The sequence below is a fragment of the Kryptolebias marmoratus genome, linkage group LG10 (assembly GCF_001649575.2).
Source record: "Kryptolebias marmoratus isolate JLee-2015 linkage group LG10, ASM164957v2, whole genome shotgun sequence".
Lineage (NCBI taxonomy): Eukaryota > Metazoa > Chordata > Actinopteri > Cyprinodontiformes > Rivulidae > Kryptolebias > Kryptolebias marmoratus.
The window spans coordinates 20,612,831-20,632,357 of NC_051439.1; the positions used below are offsets into that span (position 1 = coordinate 20,612,831).

Below are 19,527 nucleotides of genomic sequence, written 5' to 3' on the forward strand. Positions count from 1 at the left end.
AATATCTTTCTTTAACACACAAGATATAAATAAATGTTTCTTCGTTCCGTTCTCAGTTGGGACATTTTAGCCTCGGTTTGATGCGACTTCCTGTGAGCCGAATCGGCCAAGATTAACAACCAAACACCCAGAGATCACACACAGATCTCACAATACACACTCCTGCAGTCTTCCTGCAGACGCATTTCAACCCACAAACACACACTTATCCAGGCCCGAATCCCTCCAGGGGGAAAACTGATTCTGACGAGCAAATAAATACAGAAATATGAAGCGGTTCTGTCACTGCACACATTTTCATTTTCAGCTTCACCTGAAAACTTCACTGAACGGTCTGCTAAAGCCAACAAACGTTCGACTAAAGGAGGACACGGGAAACATTCACTTAAAAAGACAAGCAGCAGCTCCAATCTTTAAACAAATCTAATTAATACGTATATAAACATGTATATATATGAGAAGTGGTTAATTTGAGGTGTTTCTGTTCTAAGAACACAATCTCTTCGCTTCAAGACCTCAGGAACCTTCTTATCGTTCTTTTAAAACTTAATAAACTCTTTAAAGAGTATTTAATAACCACCTGTATCTGTTTCTGCCTGGTTGGTTAGCTGCATCGGCGCGACCCTGGAACGTTTTATTGAGCATGTCGAGGATAATAAAGCGTGATTTGTGCACGTTTTTACATTTGCGTGCGAGATTAAAGCTGTAATGTGGATTAAAAAGTGCACACTTAACCAGTTTCAAAGAGAGGAGCTGTAAAAACAGAGGAGAGAGGAGAGCAGCGGTGATATAATCCTGTTAAAATCCAAAACTTTTCAATAATTTATCAAAAAAAAAGGAGGTGAAAAGAGGCTCCCAAACAAGCCACTCTTGTTTAACCTTTTTCTAACTGCCCTGCCATGAACTTTGACCTTTAACCTGCTGACTGACTGTAGAATTTGAAATGCAGCTTCTCTTGAGCATTGCACAGTCTGACCTTGGGGTGAATTTCACTCCTGTTCGCTTGTGATTAATCCTAATCTCTGTAGAATGGCAGACTCCAGATAGTGTGGAAATGACCTTTGACCCTTCCATGATTGATGGGCAGGAATTGTTGCTTCTTTAAGGTCTTGTCTGCTTTTTTTTTTTGTCGTTTCTAAAGGTCACAGCGTAAAGATGGCATCCATGTTCACTCAAACACACTAGAACGCTGCAGTAACCATGTCAGGCCTGTAGGTGGCGCCGTGGCGTGACACGAAAACAGGAAACGAGGCGTAAAGCTGAAGCGTTTGGTTCAAATTGGAAACAACAAAAGAACACAGAGCGTCCTTGAGCCGGAGGTTAGGGTCAGCGTCGGGGCTATGACATCATCGTTTGCGAAACGCCACGTTTTCAGGAAAACACGGGAGAGGTTTTTAATCTTAGAAATAAAAACACCATTTTTGGTGCGCCTAAAAATCCCGTTCCCTCGTGGACGCGAGGCTGAAACAATAAAAAAATAAAAGCCTTCCACGTGGACGGTCCCTAAGGTCATTGCTGATGACTTTCTGCCTTGGACTCATGTTAAAACACAAACTTCTGCTTTTACAGGAGATGAAGATCAGCTCGTCAGGACAACTAACCTGGTTCTTAATGTCGTCTCATTTAGTTCGAGTTCCCTGGACTTTATCACCTTTTATTTTATAAAGCCGTGAACTCGTCGACTCTTCCTGCTCGCTAACCTCGGCTAGAAGAGGTGTAAAACGTCTGGTTGGGCTCAAACAAAGCGATGAAACCTCAAGAGGAAGAGGTTGACGCCGCGTGGTTTGCTCGGGTGATCTGTGCTGGATTTCAAATCTTCTCTGAGAGCACTTAGCTGCTGTTGTTGCTAAGAAACTGACCACAGAGGTTTTCTCACCATCGTGTTTTGGAGCACAATTAAAAATAACCCGTGTGACATTCACCACTTCAACAAACCCGTCAGCTTCGGAAAAACAACACCAGACGACTTCTGTAAACTCAGAGCATTTAAACACAGACGCACGAGAATGTTGTCGTAAAACAAAAGGATTTATCAATAAATGCAGAACAGCAAGAAGCATATTGTTGTTTAACACAGATTCTTACAGAAAACAGCCCAGTTCTCATGCAGACGGCAACACGTCGACACAGAATATTAAAATCTAATAGATGTTGTTAAAAAGGACCAAGAAGTTTGGAGACATCAGGCGTTTTTCTTTGATTCGTTCTGGTTCAGTCGTCTGATTTTTTAGTTTTTTTTTAAATATTTGGCTAATTTTCTTAACTTAAAGAAGCAAACCTGGAAATTACAGAGACAAGAGCAGAAACCAGAAGAGGATAAATCTAATTTTAATAGATCTTTCTTTTAAAAAAGTGCTTTTAAAGCATGTTTTTCTCCTGCAGAGACGTTTGTTCCCTTCAAAGCTGAAAAAAAGGACATTTTTTCTGTTGATTCTGGCTCCCAGTGATCATTTATCTGCTTTCACAACATTTTACTAAATAAACACAAATTTAAGGTAGTTTAATTAAAACTAACTTTGGTAAATAAATGAAACTGAAGAGTTTAACTAAATTAAAATCTTATTTATTAGTTTGGTGCTGCAGGAAGTTGACCTGAGATGATTTAATTTGTGTCATAGACGAGCAAATCCATGTAGAGTTTGTCAGGCTGACATTTGATGAGGGCAAATATAAAAATATATTTATTAGTTTTATCGTTTAGGAAAATATTATTAGGAAAATAAATCAATGTGCAGATTTGTACGACTGTGACGCGTCGAGGTGGAAAAATAAATAGAATTTTACAGGTATAATAAATATTGGCAATAAATTTCCTCACGTTAGTCTGATTATAAAGAGCAGCTTCACCTGCAGGAGGAACGTTTGAACTCGACTAATTAAAGTTCTGACGTGTTTCTGCTGTCAAGTACGTTAAAAACATTTTCATAAAGGGTTGATTAAAGGGATAGTCCAGATGTTTTGGTTTGGGGTTCTGTGGGAACCAACAGTTGGTCCATCACCTGCTGTAGACGGCACCCAGAACGAGTAGATTTCCACCATTTTTAAATCAGCCCCAAACTCCAAGGTTTCATGTAAACGTTCCGATAACACCTGACTGCAGGAAATGCTACAGCCAGCTGCTCGTGTCACTGTTTATGTTTGTAAAAAACAAAACTTGTAATGCAAAGCTGAATGATAATTAGCTCATCAGTCTATTCAAGGAGCCATCTGCAACAGGTAACGTATTCATTATTCATCATCTTTCCAAAGAACCCCGTGTTTTTGTTTTTTCACAGGAACTATATTTTAAAACACTCTCCTTTGATGCAAGTGGCATCAAATCACCGAAGCAGCAAAAAAGTTCAAAATGTGCGTTTTCAAGCGGCTGGTTCTCATCCGTCTCCGTTTTTATTTTCCTGAACAGATTCGAGTAAAAACCGGAGAACAAACTGCGCTTTGTTGGTTCCTTTTACAGGAGTTTAACAGTTTAAAGAGAAAGATCCTCTTTTTCAGGGTTCATACACTGCCTGGCCCAAAAAAAAAAAAAACACCAATATTTCGTTGGACCGCCTTTAGCTTTGGTTCCAGCCGTGGCGATGTTTCGATAAGCTTCTGCAACGTCACACGATTCATTTCTCACCAACATCTTGCACTGATGATGGTGGAGTCGGACGACCTTCTCCAGCACATCCCAAAGAGACTCAGTGGGATTAAGGTCTGGATGTCTCTCGCTCCCTGAATTGTGGCATTGTCATCTCAGAATAACCTGGTCAGGTAGTCAGCTGACCTCTTTTTTTGAGCTCATACTGTTGCTGAACCATCACTCTGGACCAATCAGACCACTTGACCTTCTTCCATTGCTTCAGAGTCCAATCTTTATGCTCCCTGGCAAATCGAAGCCTTTTCTCCCCCAGTTAGCTTCACTGATCAGCTGTTCAGTCCCAGTCCCTTCAGTTCCCATCACATTGTAAGTGTGGAAATGCTCTTACCTTCACGATTAAACGCAGCCCGGAGTTCTGCTGCTGTTTTACTTCGCTTTGATTCCAACAAACGTTTAAGTGATCGTTGATCTCGATCATTCAGGATTGTTGGGTCCTCTCTGTCCTTCCAGCTTTTAATAATACGTTGGACAGTTCTTAACCCAGTTTTCTCTGCTTGATACCGAAGATTTGACCCGTCTCCAACAGACGATGGTTGTTTAAGAAATAAGAAGCAGCTCTCTGCACCAGCTGGGGTTAAATAACTTGTTGCCAGCTGAAACATGATCGCCCAGGCAGTAATTAGCCAATAGGAGGCTCGTACTGATTAGCTTAGTTAAATCCAGGTGGTGATTTTTTTTTGGCCAGGCAGTGAATCTGAGCTTTAAAGTACGGTGAGGTATAAAACACAACAAGGAAACTAAAAAATAACAGAAAACAACAAGAAGGGGGAAGAAAAATAAATTAGAAAATAAACAAAAACAACTTTTTAGCAAAAATATGAAACAGAAAAGACAATTAGGAAAACGTAATGGGATTTCAAAATAAAGTTCTGTTTTTATTCTGTTAAAAATAGTTTTTCTCTCTGCTCTCAGTCTTTGACCTGATTTCTGACCTTTAGATTAAAGTTGTGTTTTTATTTTCCACTTCCTGAAGAGCCGTGATGTTTGCACAGACAGAGCATGTAAACAGAGTTCCTCCCATCAGATCAGAGTTTAACCCTCCTGCTGCCCAGTGGGTCAAACTGACCCGTTAACTGAGGCCTGGTGGGTCAAACTGACCCGTTAACTGAATCCTGAGGGGTCATTTTGACCCACACGGCAGCAGGAGGTTTAAACAGGAATCATGTCGATGTAAACAGGAAACAGGTGTGGGTCTCAGAGTTCCTGATCGGTCCTGAAACCTTCAGGAGATGTTTTTAGGATTTTCTTCGGTCCTCTCGGCTGTCTGTTTCTGCTCCTCCACAGCGATCACGCAGCCCGACTTCCCATTCACGTCTCCCCGCTTGTCGTGCGAGTTCGAGTTGTTTTGAACCGTTAACGGTATCATGGTTTTCTCGTCGGTCTGTGGGGTTAAACTCGTGTTTTTGGAGTCCGCCCTCGCGCTGTTCTGCGTGCTGGTGTGCGTCAGCAGGGTCACCGTCGGGTGGCCGTTGTGCTCGTCGGTGGTGGCCACCTCGTGGGAGTCGTTGGCCGGGTTTGTGGGGCTGGCGTTCCCACGGCGGCGGCAGCAGCAGACTATCCTGGTGACAGGCCGGACGATGGCTCTGTAGAGGCCGCGGCGGGCGCTCTCGCTGACAAAGCAGTAGAGCGCCGGGTCGGCCACGCAGTTCAGGGTGGTCAGCATCAGCGACAGGTGGTAGTAGTTGAATATCCCTGGAAAACAAAAAACCCTGATGGAACCGTCTTCCATTTTCAACCATGGCGTCTGCGGATTCGAACAGTACCTTCTATAAAAGCGCAGTCCCGCTCCAGCAGCGTGCGGACCAGCAGGAAGATGTGGTACGGCGAGAAGCAGACGAGGAAGATGAGGATGGTGCTGCTGACCAACTGCCTGATCCTCGTCTTCTGATCCGGCTGCGTTCCGGCGCTCCGACCCACGGCTCGAAGGACGCACAGGTAGCTGATCTGCAGCAGAGGTCACAACTTAGATCCTACTCGTTTGTAGCTCCAAACATCAACAAACAAATAAATGTTCCATCGCTTTTTTATTTTCATGTCTAAATATTATCCAACAAATAAAGATGTTTTTTCACCAATCAGGAGTTGAAAAACAGCGATGCTGTGATTCAAATCAAAATGCATTTTTATGGCTGTTTCAGGTTTCAGGTTGGACATCGGACTCTGGACGAAAGACATCTACACCTGAGCTTTGCTTAGCCTGGTGTGTCCAACTGGAGTGAAGAATGAGGTATTTAAAGTTGGGCTTTCTTTAGCCCATCCGATGTGTGGAGTTAGCCAAAATCAGACGTTAAAAGTTGGGCTGAGTTGAGCTCATGTCGGCTAAAGTCGCTCAAACTGACCCATCTGGTTAGCTCAAACTAAGACCTTAAAAGTCCAAAATTAGACACCAGTGAACTAAAAGGCTTTTCACCTTTTAGTTTTCAACCTAATTTTGTTTAGACGAAAGGTCTTTTCAAAGATGGCTGTAAAGCAGACGTCGTACCGACAGGATGGCCAGCGGGAACAAGAAGCCAACGACGAAGCGGTAGTAGTTGATGGGATACTCCCACGACCGCATGGGGTAGTGCTCGAAGCACACGGACTGGTTCGTCCGGTCTCTGCTCAGCTCCTTGTGGTGGAAGAAAACTGCGCCTACTGCTATCTCCTTCAGCCAGATGATGGCACTGACCAGCCAGGCTGCAGACATCGAGCGCAGAGCCGTAAACCTGGAGACGGGAAAAGGTGGTCTCTGAGTCACGTTCTGCAGATGAAGGTGCAGTTTAGTGGTCTTCATCGATCGTTGTCCAAGGTTTTCTTTGGACTTTGGCTGCTTTTTCACTCAGTTTCAGTCCAACTCTTGTAGTTTTCATTAATTATCTGAAGAAATGTGAACAAAGAGTCTAATTTAAACCGGTTCTTTGTGTTGACTGGTTCATTCCTTGAGTTTAGGGGCCATTTTTATGTCTGAGTGGTTCAAAGGTCATTCTTCTGAAAACGGTCAAGTAAAAGGACTGCAACTGAGTGAAAAAGCAGCCAAAATCCTGAGAAAAACGACCACTATAAGGTCCTTTTGCTCCAAAGCTTCAAATCAATTGTTAGTTGTTGAGTTAGTCCTTAAAAGAAGCTCCTTATTGGAGGAAGACTCTTGTCTTTATGTTCTGAGGAGGCAGAGAGTCGGTCCAAAGTTTTGTACCTTAGAGGATGGACCACAGCCAGGTAGCGATCCAGACTGATGCAGCACAGAAAGCCGATGCTGATGTAAATGTTTTCGTAGAGCAGGAAACCACACAGCTGACACAACCATTCCCTGTGACGCCAGTCATCGTCCTGAAACAAGGAAACCCACCCATGAAACCAGACGGCAGGTGTGGGAGTCACTGAACCGTAAATACTGTCACCTGGAAGATGTACTGCAGCCAGAGCGGTAAGGAAGCCTGGTACAGCAGGTCGGACACGGTGAGGTTCATCAGGTAAACTCCCAGTTCGTTCCTCTGCTTCAGCTGCAGAGCAGCGTGGTACAGCGAGTACAGGTTGGAGGGAACGCCAACCTTTAATCAGAGAGGAGCTTTTTAAACCCAAAACCAGGACTTTACAGCTACAGCGAGCTTCAAACCTTATTTCCGTTTCAGACAGTAATCCAGTATTTTACAGCTTAGTCTTTAGAAATAAAAACACTTTCTTGCAAACTTTAAACATGACGTTCCAACGTGCAACAGAAGCATCACAGTCAGATTTATGATTGTCGCTCGGGTGGATTCGATCGACCCTAAATCAACCTGCAGCCATCGTTCATCAGGTTGAAACCCAGCTGGGCCTCGGGTCAGAACTCTGCAGACCGAGTGCGGCGGTGAAAAGCCTCAGAAACACGATACCAAACCTCCTGTGACTGCACAGAACGCTCACCGCGCTTTGTCTCACGGGAAAACCGGCTTCATCGCAGGTTCTTCGTTCACTGAAAAGGCTCCAGTCAGAAGCAGACGTTGGGAAATGAACCAGAAACTGGTGATTGTTTCAGTTTCAGGTCCAACCAGTGGATTACCAGCCTCATCAACCTGCAGCTCGGTAAACACATGGCATCACCTCCACCAGCCAGTGAAAATGGCCGAACGACGATGCAGGACATAAAACGTGTTTAAAGCAAATCAGGCCTCAAACAAGCAAACGATTAAAGGCCTAGCATTCCTCTGCAGGCAGTGATAAAATCTGAAAACTGAAGTTGCATCAGAGCTCGTTTTTGAAACATTGCTGCAATGTTGGGTTTTCTAACAGGAAGTTGTGGCTTTTTGCTCTGAGGCCACTGGTCTGCACGTTCCCAGACTTTAAAGATCTGCGGACACCTACCAGCAGAACCAGGATGTAGACGAAGGAGAAGACGTATTGGTGGATTTCATGGCTGATGGTGCAGTTTATCACATCCTCCTCAGACTTCATCCTGAACCCGTGAATCTCTAAAAACCTCTCCGATCCTCCTGTAGGACGCGGTCTCATCTGGTCCAAGACATGTCCTCCTTCATGGGTCCAGTTTCACCTGTGAAGAACAGGAGATTTGGACCGAATCCCTTTAAACTCTGCGACACGAGTCAGATCGCACCAATCACAAATAAACTGGACTGCCGACAGTTTTCATGGGTTTTCAAGAAGCTTTAATGTTTGTAGTTTATTCAGAGAGGAGCTGATTTATTTTAATAAGAACAAAAATGCAAAAATCAGTCAGTTTATTCTGTTTCTGATGGGTTTCATTTTGTCGTTACTCCAGCAGAACCAAACAAAACATCTCTGTAATCAAACAGCAGCGTTTCTTCCAGGAATGCATATCACCCGCCACCTTTTACACTAAAGTCGTCTTGTTTTGTTGCCTTTTTGGTCGAAAACATTCTGGACTTCTGTGACTGAATTTAACCTTACTCGTTAACTAGTTATGTCCTAAATGCTCATGAGTTCACTAGCTGCTTTTTTGACCATGATTAGTTCAATAAAATGTTTACTAGTTAACCTGTAATGCCACATTTAGTTGCATTAGTTAACTAGTTCACGTTTGGCTGTATTCAACACCTAATAGGCGTAATTTGTGTTGACTAGTTAACATGTAAGGTTAACTTGTATGACTAGTTTGGTCCAGTGGTCAACTAGTGTGTTTAGAAAGCCAACTAGTGAAACTGCTGATTAATGTGACGTCTGCAGGTGATCCTGGTAAGAGTGTTAGTTGAACTAGTATAACTAGTAGAGCGTAACGAACAGATGGGAGATGATGCTCGATTTCAAGGATATTGAATAAATACACAACAGCTTGCCGTAACAGACAGGACCAGTCATCCTGATTCCAGCTGGACTCTGACAGCTGGTTAGGCGTGCAGACGGGTTAACCTGCCCGGTTTCAGTCTGACAGTAAACCTTTCAGAGAGCAGCAGTGAGGAGGCAGCGAACAGCCGGACCTCCTAAAATAAGCTTCTCTTTTCTTTGGCCTGACAGCAGCTCCTTGATGACATGTTGGAGAAGCATTTAGAGCCGCAGACTCAAACCACGAGCGGCGTCTCTCTCTGCCGCCGCCGCATTCCTCCCGATTTAACCCTGAATTCGAAGCGCCGTTTGTTTCCCCACCTGAACGATAACAGAGGTGATTTATTCTGCAGGTGTTCCTCCGCTCCCGTTCTCCCGCCGCCGCTGAGCCCGGAGGGTTCCTGCGGATCCAAGCAGAACCTGCAGGTAGATTTAGTCCAGATCCGCAGCGCTTTGTGTCCGACTTCCTGTCAGCGGTTTTAAAAGTTCCCAAGCCGAAGTTTTCTCTTTTGGATTGAAGCTGATGTTTTGATTCACAGCACAATCTGAGCAGAAGGAAGAGAAAAAATTAATAAAATGTGAAACAAACACAACCTAAATGTCACCTTTTTTAAATAAAACGTATAAAATAAAGTAGTATTCCTTAGAGGAATGCATATCGCCCGCCGCCTTGCATGTTGGGAGTTAGAGCTCCACATCTGATCACCGTCTGATTACTCTGAGTCTCATTTAAATCCAAGCAGTGGTAACAGGCACACACACTGCTCACGGTGGGCGATCATGTAACTGCAGTGAAACCCTGAGGCTTCATATTTACAGCTGCAACAACAAAAGGAGTAAAAAATACTCGACACAAAGTCGCACAACAAGACCAAAACCTTCAAAATGTAGTCGTTTATTGTTAATAGATATCGCCCGCCACCAGAACCGGAGCGATAATGTTTTTGTTTCGTATGTTAGTTTGCCTGTTCTGTTAGCAAAATATCTCCTGCGCCAATGGATGGATTTTTATTGAAGGTTTCAGGAAGTAATCACAGTCTGGACGTCTACAACTGACCAACCTTCGTAGTCGGCCTGATTCAAGATGGCCGCCACGGCGAAACAACAAAAATGGTCATAATGTGGGAGTAGCTGAGAGTCATCTCTAACCTTTACTCACTGACGGATGAGCTCTGTCAGCAAAATATCTCCTGCTCCACTGGATGGATGTTAATGACGACAATCATTAGAGTCACAAATTTAAACATTTGACTTTTGGACTCAAGATGGTGTCAGGATTTGGGTTTTTGGTTTTCAGTTAGTTGCTTTATGTTTCAGTTGGTGTTTATTATTTTGTTATCTTGTAGTTTGGTTCGTGTTTCCTTCTGCCCTTGTCTCATGTGTCTGTGTTTGTTTTCATGTTCATTCCCCCAGCTTAGTCATCTGGTTACCTGTCACGCCCATCTCCACCTGTTAGCAATCATAATCATGTCACCTGTCCCCACTTACCTGATTATCCTCAGCACTTTAAAACCCGGTCATTTCTGTCTGTACTCCGCTGGTCCATTGTCGTTGTTTTGCCTATTGTCTTGCCGTCTGTTCCTGGTTCTGTTGCGCCGTGTCCATGTTCTGTTTGTCTTTTTGTTTTGCTGCCACGTCAGCTGTTTGTTTTCATTTTGTTTCTTTAGTTTAATAAATTAGTTTCTGTTTCTTTAATTATGAGTCTGCGTTCTGGGTTCGCCTTCATCTCCACCGTTCCTGACAGATGGCCGCCGCAGTACAGCTAAAACTCGGTCAGTTTGGCAGCTATGAGGCTAAACCCAGGTGGTAGTAGCTGAGAATCATCCACAACACAAACTGAGAGATCTCACATCAAGTTTGTCAACATCAGAGAGGAGCAGCGGGTGACATGCATTCCCTCAGTTATTGCATATTTGAGCCAAGAAGTCTGATTTATAACTCCTTACTTCCAGTCCTGACCCTGAGACTCCAAACTAAAACCAGAGAAGTCTGGACTTAATGTTGATTCTGGAAGTTTTATTTATGTATTTTATGAGGATCAGGAACTGAGTTCAGATCTGTGAAGGGCCCGAGTGTCAACGACCGGCAGAGACGTCGCACATTAATTTACGAGTCCGAGGTTTAAACGAGGAGTTTGTTTCACGACTGGAGTTCATGTGTGAGCCTAAAAACACGACGCCGTCGTAACAAACCCAGGTACAGATCAGCAGACGGGAGCAGAGGGACTAATTAGAGCTGAAACTCTAATTATTACAGAACCGGAACTCACTAATGAACCAACAGAGGATCAAATACAGACAGGAAAATGATTAAACTAAAATACTCATCGGACGACATTTACTGTGATTTTAATCTGAGATTCTTCAATTTAAAATTAATTTACTTCCAGTTTGCAGCACATAAATATATGTAACATTTAAATATATCTTGGAAATGTTAATTAGAAATCAGTTTAAAAATTCCCTCTGAGCACTAGAATTAGATTCCCAGATGATGATCTGTTCATTCATAGTTAAATTTAGGATGAAATTCTCTGTTAATCTCGTCTATTTTTAAGTTAAGCCAGCGTAGCATGTAAACACTACTGCTAACTAGTTGTGACTAATGTAGCATCTAGCCTAGCTGCTAACTAGTTGTGGCTAATGTAGCATGTAGCCAAGCTGCTAACTAGTTGTGGCTAATGTAGCATGTAGCCAAGCTGCTAACTAGTTGTGGCTAATGTAGCATGTAGCCTAGCTTGACCAGTATAGCAAGTAGCCTAGCTGCCTAACTAGTTGTGGCTAATGTAGCATTTAGCCTAGCTTGACCAGTATAGCATGTAGCCTAACTGCTAACTAGTTGTGGCTAATGTAGCATGTAGCCTAGCTTGACCAGTATAGCAAGTAGCCTAGCTGCCTAACTAGTTGTGGCTAATGTAACATGTAGCCTAGCTGCTAGTTGGCTGTTTAGCATAATAAAGACTGAACTATAAGACAACCTTGTAACTTTACATTAATTTTAAAGACTAAATAGGTTGAACAAAGTTTAGAGGAGTTATTTTGAAACCTGTACTGTATATAATCATAAATGCACCGGACAGGAATGTTAGTAAACCGACACAGAATCTTATTAAATATCAGGTGGTTTTCAGAAACATCAGGGGGAGTAAAGGCAGATAATAACTCTAGAAAGACATGAGGAAAAAGATCTAAGAAAAAGTGATGCTTTAAGGTGCGTCATCTTTTTAACTTTTTTTTTTGTAGTTTGGTCGCAAATGGCAATTTGTAATCAATCTTATGTTTTTCTAGGAAACAACGTTTTAAAAAGGAACAGTTCAGAGAATAGCCGGGAACTAAGTCTTTAAATCGGAGAGAAAAGAATTAATTACACTATTAGGTGATTCTGGCCACTAATGGCCAGCGGCATGCTTTTAAACATGGCCACAGACCCCTGCTAGTTAACAAATGACCCGATGATCAATACTAGATTTCCCTGGGGCCGCTGGAATGCCGTTGCTTTTGCTTGATCACCGACCTGGCAGCGGTAACCATGGGAACAGCAGTGAGTTGTAAATCAGGCTCAGGATTCAACACCTTGGTCTGATATTAATAATCAGCCGCATCTCAGCCGTAATCCCTGCAGTGAGAAGAAAGCTTAAAGATGGATATCTGTAAATCAGGGTTTTCGCAGGGCGTTAAATATTTCACGCGCTGCAGGGATGAGAAGTTGCGTAACGTCCCCGCTGTTGGGTCTGCGGCAAGCTCAGCACCGCCGTGGCTCCATGGGGGTCAGTTTGTCCCGGCTTCCTGTTTTCGAGGCAGATGTTTTCTGTTTGATGTTCAGAAGATGCTGCCCTCCTCTCTTATCACCCGCCGGCCTTTGAGACAGATTTTTAAATCTAAGATCATCTTCTGACGAGGAGCGACAGAGCTGCAGCCGTTTGGGTGTTGAGGACGACTCTCAGCTACTACCACACCAAGCCTCAGCTCAGTATTGGCGTATTTGACCAAGTTGCAGCCATTTTTGTGTTGCTGTAGCGACCGACGACCACCTTGGAGTGGATAGGCTCCTGGTTGGAGATATTTTGCTGACAGCAAAAAATGTTACAGCAGAAAGTTCAGACGGTCAGACGCTCACAAGTCTCATGAACCGATTTCCAAGATGGTCATCTCCGCTGCCGTTCGGCCCAATCAGAGTCGACCTGGTTTTTTGCTTTTATTGCACTTGTCTTGTATTACGTCGCTCTTAAGAATTATTTTAAGCAGATTTCATCATTTAACTCGTTAAGATTTCATAGAAAATAAGTCAACCATCCATATCTGAAGATGCTGTTTGGTTTTATTTAATTTTTTTTCCCTAAAGAGACAAATCTCCACTTTTTAAAGATCCTTTAAGTTTTATTTTATTTAATCTGGAGCCTTTTTAATCCTGATATAGACTGATTTTTATGGGGCTCGTTATTCTTTAAAATGTCCTAAATATAAATGTATTTCCTTTCTTATTTAAGTTGTAAAACGAACACCTTTAAACACCACATTTGATCAAATATAATTAAACTGAGGCCTTTTCAGCTCGTATATTTCAGCCTGAGGTGATCGTTAAGCCCGTTTTATTTCGATGGGAGTCTCCTTTTATCCACAACGTATTGAAGACGTGCAGATGTTTAAATTTAAATTGCTTTCTTGCTATCTTTGGCCCCGAATCAGAGAAAAAAACTCCTGCGATGAAGACAATGTTTGAATGAACCGTGCAAAAGTTATGAGTAATTATTTTGATTAGTTTGGTCTTTTTCAGTCATTACTTCACTTAAAGCGCCGCAAAATGAAAACGACTTCCCAGCTCTGGTTCCCTCCTCCCAGGATATATATGATTTTTTGTTGTTCAGGTTATAAATCTGTTTCCATCTCAGGTCTCCTTTAGATTTACTGTTTGCTGCAGCACAGATTGGGCTCCTCAGCAGATGTGATCCATCTTCTGTGCATCCAGATGAGCTGAGCTACAAACGCGGCACTAACCTCACATTCTGCACCCTCCTGGGTTTGGGTTTTTTTTTTCCACATGGATGAAAGCTGTGCAGGTCTGTCCACCTGTGCTTAGTAAGGGTGGACATTTACGCTGTCCTAACAAATCCACAGATGTGAAGACGAACCAGAGGCTGAAGGTCGGTAATGAAATTAGGCGTAGTTGCTGGGAAATGCTCGTTAATCATTACTTCATTAACTCAAAACCCATTTTTTCCTGGGAATTACTGAGTCACGTCTGTAACTTCTTAAGAAAGACTTGATTTGTCACCATCTTTTTGCTTTATAAAACAAAAAAAAAAGCACTGAAGCTGTTAAGGTTTGGGGCTCGTCCGGGATCGAGTGCGTCACATTAATGTGTCGCTCCAAAAAACTGCTCGATATAAACTATTATTATTATTATATTATATTATAGGAGTGTGTTCATTCGTTGGCAAAATAACACAAGAACCACTGATGAACTTTTGGACTCATCCAAATAACGGTCTGTGACGGAAAGTAGCTGCAAGCGCTTCTGCAGAACATCCAAAGTATTTAATTGGTTCTCATTACTTATACTTATAACAGAGCTTTCCTTTGAGGGAAAAACTAGGGATGTACTTTAACTATCCAGCATTCCTGATATTAGAAAATTGTTGCCAATTAATGAATAAATTAAAGAGGATTATTACCTAATGACTGGTCGCTATGCTTTTATTGTGAAGTTCTGAGTCATTCTCCTGCAGCTCCCACCCCCCAGTTTATTTCATGAAGAGTCGATAAAGACATCTCTCTCCCTGACTTGCTGGTGACGGATAAATCATCTGGAATGATGTCTCGGTCGTAATGCCTGACACATCTCACCGCTCGGGTGGAAATATGAATTGATGTTCTCGGTTAGCGGTTTGTTTTAGGCTCGCTTCGGAGCAGGAAATGATGCACGACTTCGGCGTCCGTCGGTGTTTGGGTTCTTTTTTTATGGTCTAAAACACTGCGGCGTTAAACTGGAGGAAAAGAAGCTTTTAAACTGAATGTTTAAAGTTCCTTTTGGAGCCATAAAACACTTCAAAGGCAGCGTCTTGAGTTTAAACATGTCGCCAACTCACACCTGGGATCATTTCTGGGTCCAACTGGACCTTGATGAGGTCTTGGTACCCCACAAAACCAAGGGGAACATTGAGATCTGTCCCTGAAGATACAGAACCGAAGTACTTTTCAGGCATCTTGAGATCATCTCCTGCAGGAACCAACAGATCCTTGTGGAGAATCGGTTCCTTAGCAGGGATTTTCCCAGGATTCCCGCTGGAAGCCCAGGAACTGTGAACACGGTTCTGTTGGATCATGAAGCTGCTTCGTTCCCCTGCAGAGATCTAAGAGATCCACGGGGAGTGATGTTAGGATGACATCAGAAGCCTTAAGAACGCAAAGAAACTAACTAACGCTTTACGGGTTCCTCCTGACCCTGCGAATTGTGACACATCTGGTTCGCCGACTACTTAAAGGTCAGTCTGGCGGTGGTTCGCCTTATTTTCTTGGTTTTGTAACCTCATGTGCTGCACAAGAACCGAGTTCCAATAAAACAGGAAGCTCTGGAGGGAAGAGAGCAAACAAGTCTGTTTTTACGAGCATGACCCATAAATAAGAGGCTGAACTGTGTGGTTGTTTTCTTGTAGGGTGGACTTCCTTTTCTTTTTCTTTTTAAGATCATCTCCAGGCCCGATCTGAATACGTAGCGTTTGTTTTCCCAGCAGAGACGAGGAGTGCGGCTGTTAATACGTCGCCCACCATGACGACAACCGAATCGGACTCCTGATTAACTCTAGATATCTCGAGTGTCCTTCAGTTTTCTTCTCGAACCCTTGGAGTCATCTCTGCTTTAGGAGAACCAAGGGCAAGTTTTAGATCCTGGAACAGGACTAACAGGACACTTCTTCAAAAAGAAAGTCCAAGTCTTTGTGGGCCTGATGTAGGACCAGGTATGGTCCAAAATGTCTGCCGTCGCTCAGGAGCCCTGGCAGTACTTCCTCCTCGTTCTGCGCCTAAACCAACTTCCTGTTCGTGTCTGCAGGGAGCCAAGGCGCTTCCTTCATGGACGGACACGAAGAGTCGGGGCCTGGACCCAACGGAGGGCTGCACTCGGGTGCTCCGAGTATCTGGGACGAGTCGAGTGCGATTAACCCGCGATGCGTATTTGTCTCGGATTCGTTTCGACTCGATATCGATGACGGAGACTCCTGTGAAAATGAAGTACGGCGACTCAAATACACAGCAAACTCAGCGACTAGTTAAACTCGAGCCTGAATCTCTCTGAACTCTGACTGCTGGCGACAGAAAAACGGCTTTAAATTCACGCAGAGTTGGTACTGATGACACGGCCGCGAATAAATCCGGTTTAATCACGTCTCTGTTTGATTGGAGACAAAATAAACTGATGAGCAAATCGTCCCGACGTTCTCATTTCGGTTTCTGACTCATGGAAACTGAACCAAGTTGAGTTCAGTTTCCTTTTCTGTTGGTGGCGTTTGTTCCCTTATCTGGGTTCAGACATTAGGTGGCTTTTCAGCAGCGATTCTAACGAAGAGTTTAATCTCTTCCTGCCTGTTCTGCTCGTTAATCTAATCTATGGTTTCAGTAAACATTTCGTGTTTAGGGCCACAGACGTGTAGAAATCTTGTTAAACATCCATTTAAAGTCTGTTTCCTGTTTTTGAAACCTTGCATATTAATTTATTTCATCCTAATGTTAAACTTCTTAAGCATTTTCTCCTATTATGATGATTATTATTATTACAGAATCTGTTTTAGTGCAGAAAAATGACTTTTTTAAGTTTATCAGATGATTTTAGTCGAATTTCGAGGATTGTGAAGCTCTAAATTGAACCTTTTTACCAAGAAAAAGATGAAAATAAAGGAGGGCTGGGGCCCCGGAGAGTTTGGTTTAGGAACGCCTCTGGAGAAAAATAGTTTTCATCTCCTGTTTGTTTTTAAATTAAAACGACGTCAGGAGACCTGCAGGTGGTTCGACTCGTCGGGCCGAGGCGTAAAGTCGGAGTTCGTTTGTTTCCAAGAAACAAAAAAAAAGTTCAGATTATTTTTAGTTTGTTTGAATTAGAAGAAAAACATCTGTGGCAAGCTCAGGATCAGATTAACAATCGAAGGAGTGACGGTCTAAAAAAAGACTAAAACAACAAAATTTGATCTTTAATTCAACAGGAGCTGATTTTAACTTTAAATTTACAAACTGAACAGAAACAAGACGTGATTTAAAAGAAAACGTTCAAGTTTTTAAAGGATTTCTGACCATTTTGAATCAGATGAAGCAAAAACAAACAGGAACTTTGAGTTTATCTTATATTCGGATGTTCAGCTTCTCCCGGAGGCCCGCGGGTTTAAATTTCTGAATCTAAAATGTTTGACGTGATAAAAATGCTTGTTTTTCTTCTTTCGGAGTCTGTGGTCAAATTCTTTTTCTTTTTCCTTCAAAGAGAGTTTTTATTTTTAAAGAAGACGACTTCAGGGACCCGGTCCTTCAGAGGACATCAGGATTTTAAACAGAATTTCAGGTTCTGATTGGTTGGCCCCGAAGAGCCAAACGTTTTTTATTTTTACATCTTAAAGTGAGTCGGATCAAACTGAACGGAGGACGAAGACGAGCGGCTTGTTTGGAAGGACGACTCCCGACGTTAACCCATAATTCACAGCGTTAGTTGGCAGAAGCACGGTGGTGGAAGGCTGATGATCGGGGCTCCGTGAGCTACTCGACAGAACGGTTAAGGAGTGATGACGGCCTGACGGTCACGACTGGGATTCAGGTTCTTTGAGTTCGGTTTTTGTTAACGTCTCCTTCCTGTCCATCATGTCCATCATGTCCATCATGTCCCGCCTGTCCCTCTAAATTTAATTTCTGGGAAATGATTTCCTGAAACATAAAAACCCCTCAGAACTGAAAGAGGATGTTTCACGACGACCGAGGAGAGAAAAAAGGAGGAAAATGAACGAACCTTGAGTCGGTTGGACGTCTCAGATCGAGTTTATGGACGAGTGGACCCTCCGTCTCCGTCTCTAACGGGGGACAGCTTCAGTCCTGTCCTCATTGGAACCAAACCTGACAGAAACATCAACCCCTGCTGGTGTGAAAAAGCCTCCAGATAAATCCATCATTCTGAGAAATGTCCTCATCGTGTCCACCTCATGTCCCCCTCCTGCAGATCACCATGACAACCTCTCTGCAGCCTGATGCTGCTGCAGATCTCACCGGGTGAGGAAGAGGAGGAGGAGGAGGATGGACCTGCTTCAGTGTGAAGTCCAGATCAGGGATCGATACCCGACCCGATCAGAACTTCCCGCCCGCGGCTCGGGGACAGTCCTCCGTCCAGCCGCGGGGGACAGAAGCCCGTCTCTGATTGGAGGACAGTCCCTGAAGAGGAGCCGTGTGTGAGCGCGCGCGCGGAGGAGAGTTTTCTCAGATGAAGAGGAGTTTTTCTCACCGGCTGTTTCCGCTCCGACGGGCTGCATCAAACTGAGCGCCTCCTCCGCGTGTGCGCGCGCGCGCGAGGGAGAGAGGAGCTGCGCATGCATGACGCGTTTCCGGCCGCATCTGATCCCAGCTGTATTATCATCCAGTTTCACCCCAACAGGTGGTTTGAATGCGTATCGCCCGCCGCAGCTTTACGGTCAGACTGTGCGCTGAGGACGACCCTCAGCTGCGGAAATCTCTAACCTTTTATTTTATTTTTAATCTTCCAGACAGGATCCTGAAGATTTGGACCTGGACCTGGACCCAGACCAGTTCTGGACCTGGAGGAAGTACCGGACACCGCAGGAAGTCGCCTCCATCCTCAGACCGAGCTGACAAACGAAATCGGAGCTGCTTGCAGCAGATTTGATCATTTGATCGTCTCTTCCAGACGGTTGTTGAAGAGATTTATTTGTTTATTAGGAAGGGTTCGCAACCTGCGGCTCTTGGGCCACATGCGGCCCTTTGGTCCAAACATACACGGACCAGAATAAGATTTGTGTTCGTGGTCACCCAAAGAAAAGTCAGTTTTTACACTCATCTGACTTCCAGCCACTGAAACAGCAGAAAATGAAACGTCTTTGACCCTCGAGTCCGTCGGCGAGGGCGCCTGACGCTCGCCAAGCGTTGCTTTTGAGTTTCAAACACGTTCAGAAAAAAATTAAGACTTTCTCTCAAAATGGAGATGGTTCTGACACCTGAGGAATGTCCGGGTCTAAAAATCTATGAAGAGCGACGATTTTAGGATCAAATCGACCCACTGAGGTCGGCCCGATGCGGGCGGAGTTAGGCCAGCACATCCAGGATCCAGTCAAACATTTTTACGTCTCCGACAGATCGATACAATTGGACGAGTGACCGGCCACCAGGAACTCCTCCGAAGCATCACACTTCTGCCGCCGTGCTTCAGTGTGTCCCGACGGTTGATTCTCACCTGGACGTGTCATTGCCTCGGACGCTCGGCAGGTGGACGAGCTGAGATCCTCGCCGCTCGGCTGCAGGTCAAACGACTCGTCTGCGTCGGCCGGTGGGAGCTGGAGTGACTCAGGTTTCCTTTTGCGACAGCTTCTCCATGACACTGGCGCCGTTTTCAGCCGTTATCTGGTTTAACGCCCCCTGTCCCCCGTCTGTGACGCT

At 43.9% G+C, this 19,527-nt stretch overlaps 1 protein-coding gene across 3 annotated transcripts in view; it reads right to left on the reverse strand.

Annotated features, from left to right (window-relative positions):
- LOC108247001 (ovarian cancer G-protein coupled receptor 1) overlaps positions 1-19,457 on the reverse strand; it is a 25,239-nt gene extending 5,782 nt beyond the window's left edge. Inside the window, exons 1-8 of one of the 3 annotated variants that reach the window (XR_005233642.1) lie at positions 17,876-18,320; positions 9,218-9,441; positions 7,961-8,147; positions 7,018-7,167; positions 6,813-6,946; positions 6,123-6,345; positions 5,404-5,584; positions 3,969-5,332 (exon numbers count right to left, since the gene is read on the reverse strand). Coding sequence is in view for 2 of the 3 variants with exons in the window: in XM_037977823.1 (XP_037833751.1) it covers positions 4,863-5,332; positions 5,404-5,584; positions 6,123-6,345; positions 6,813-6,946; positions 7,018-7,167; positions 7,961-8,107 (1,305 nt within the window). In the remaining variant the exon portion in view is untranslated. Of the gene's footprint in view, positions 1-2,009; positions 5,333-5,403; positions 5,585-6,122; positions 6,346-6,812; positions 6,947-7,017; positions 7,168-7,960; positions 8,148-9,217; positions 9,442-17,875; positions 18,321-19,324 lie in introns of those variants that run through there. The other 2 variants (XM_037977823.1, XM_017434823.3) reach the window with 2 other exon arrangements.
- Positions 19,458-19,527: the final 70 nt, after the last annotated feature.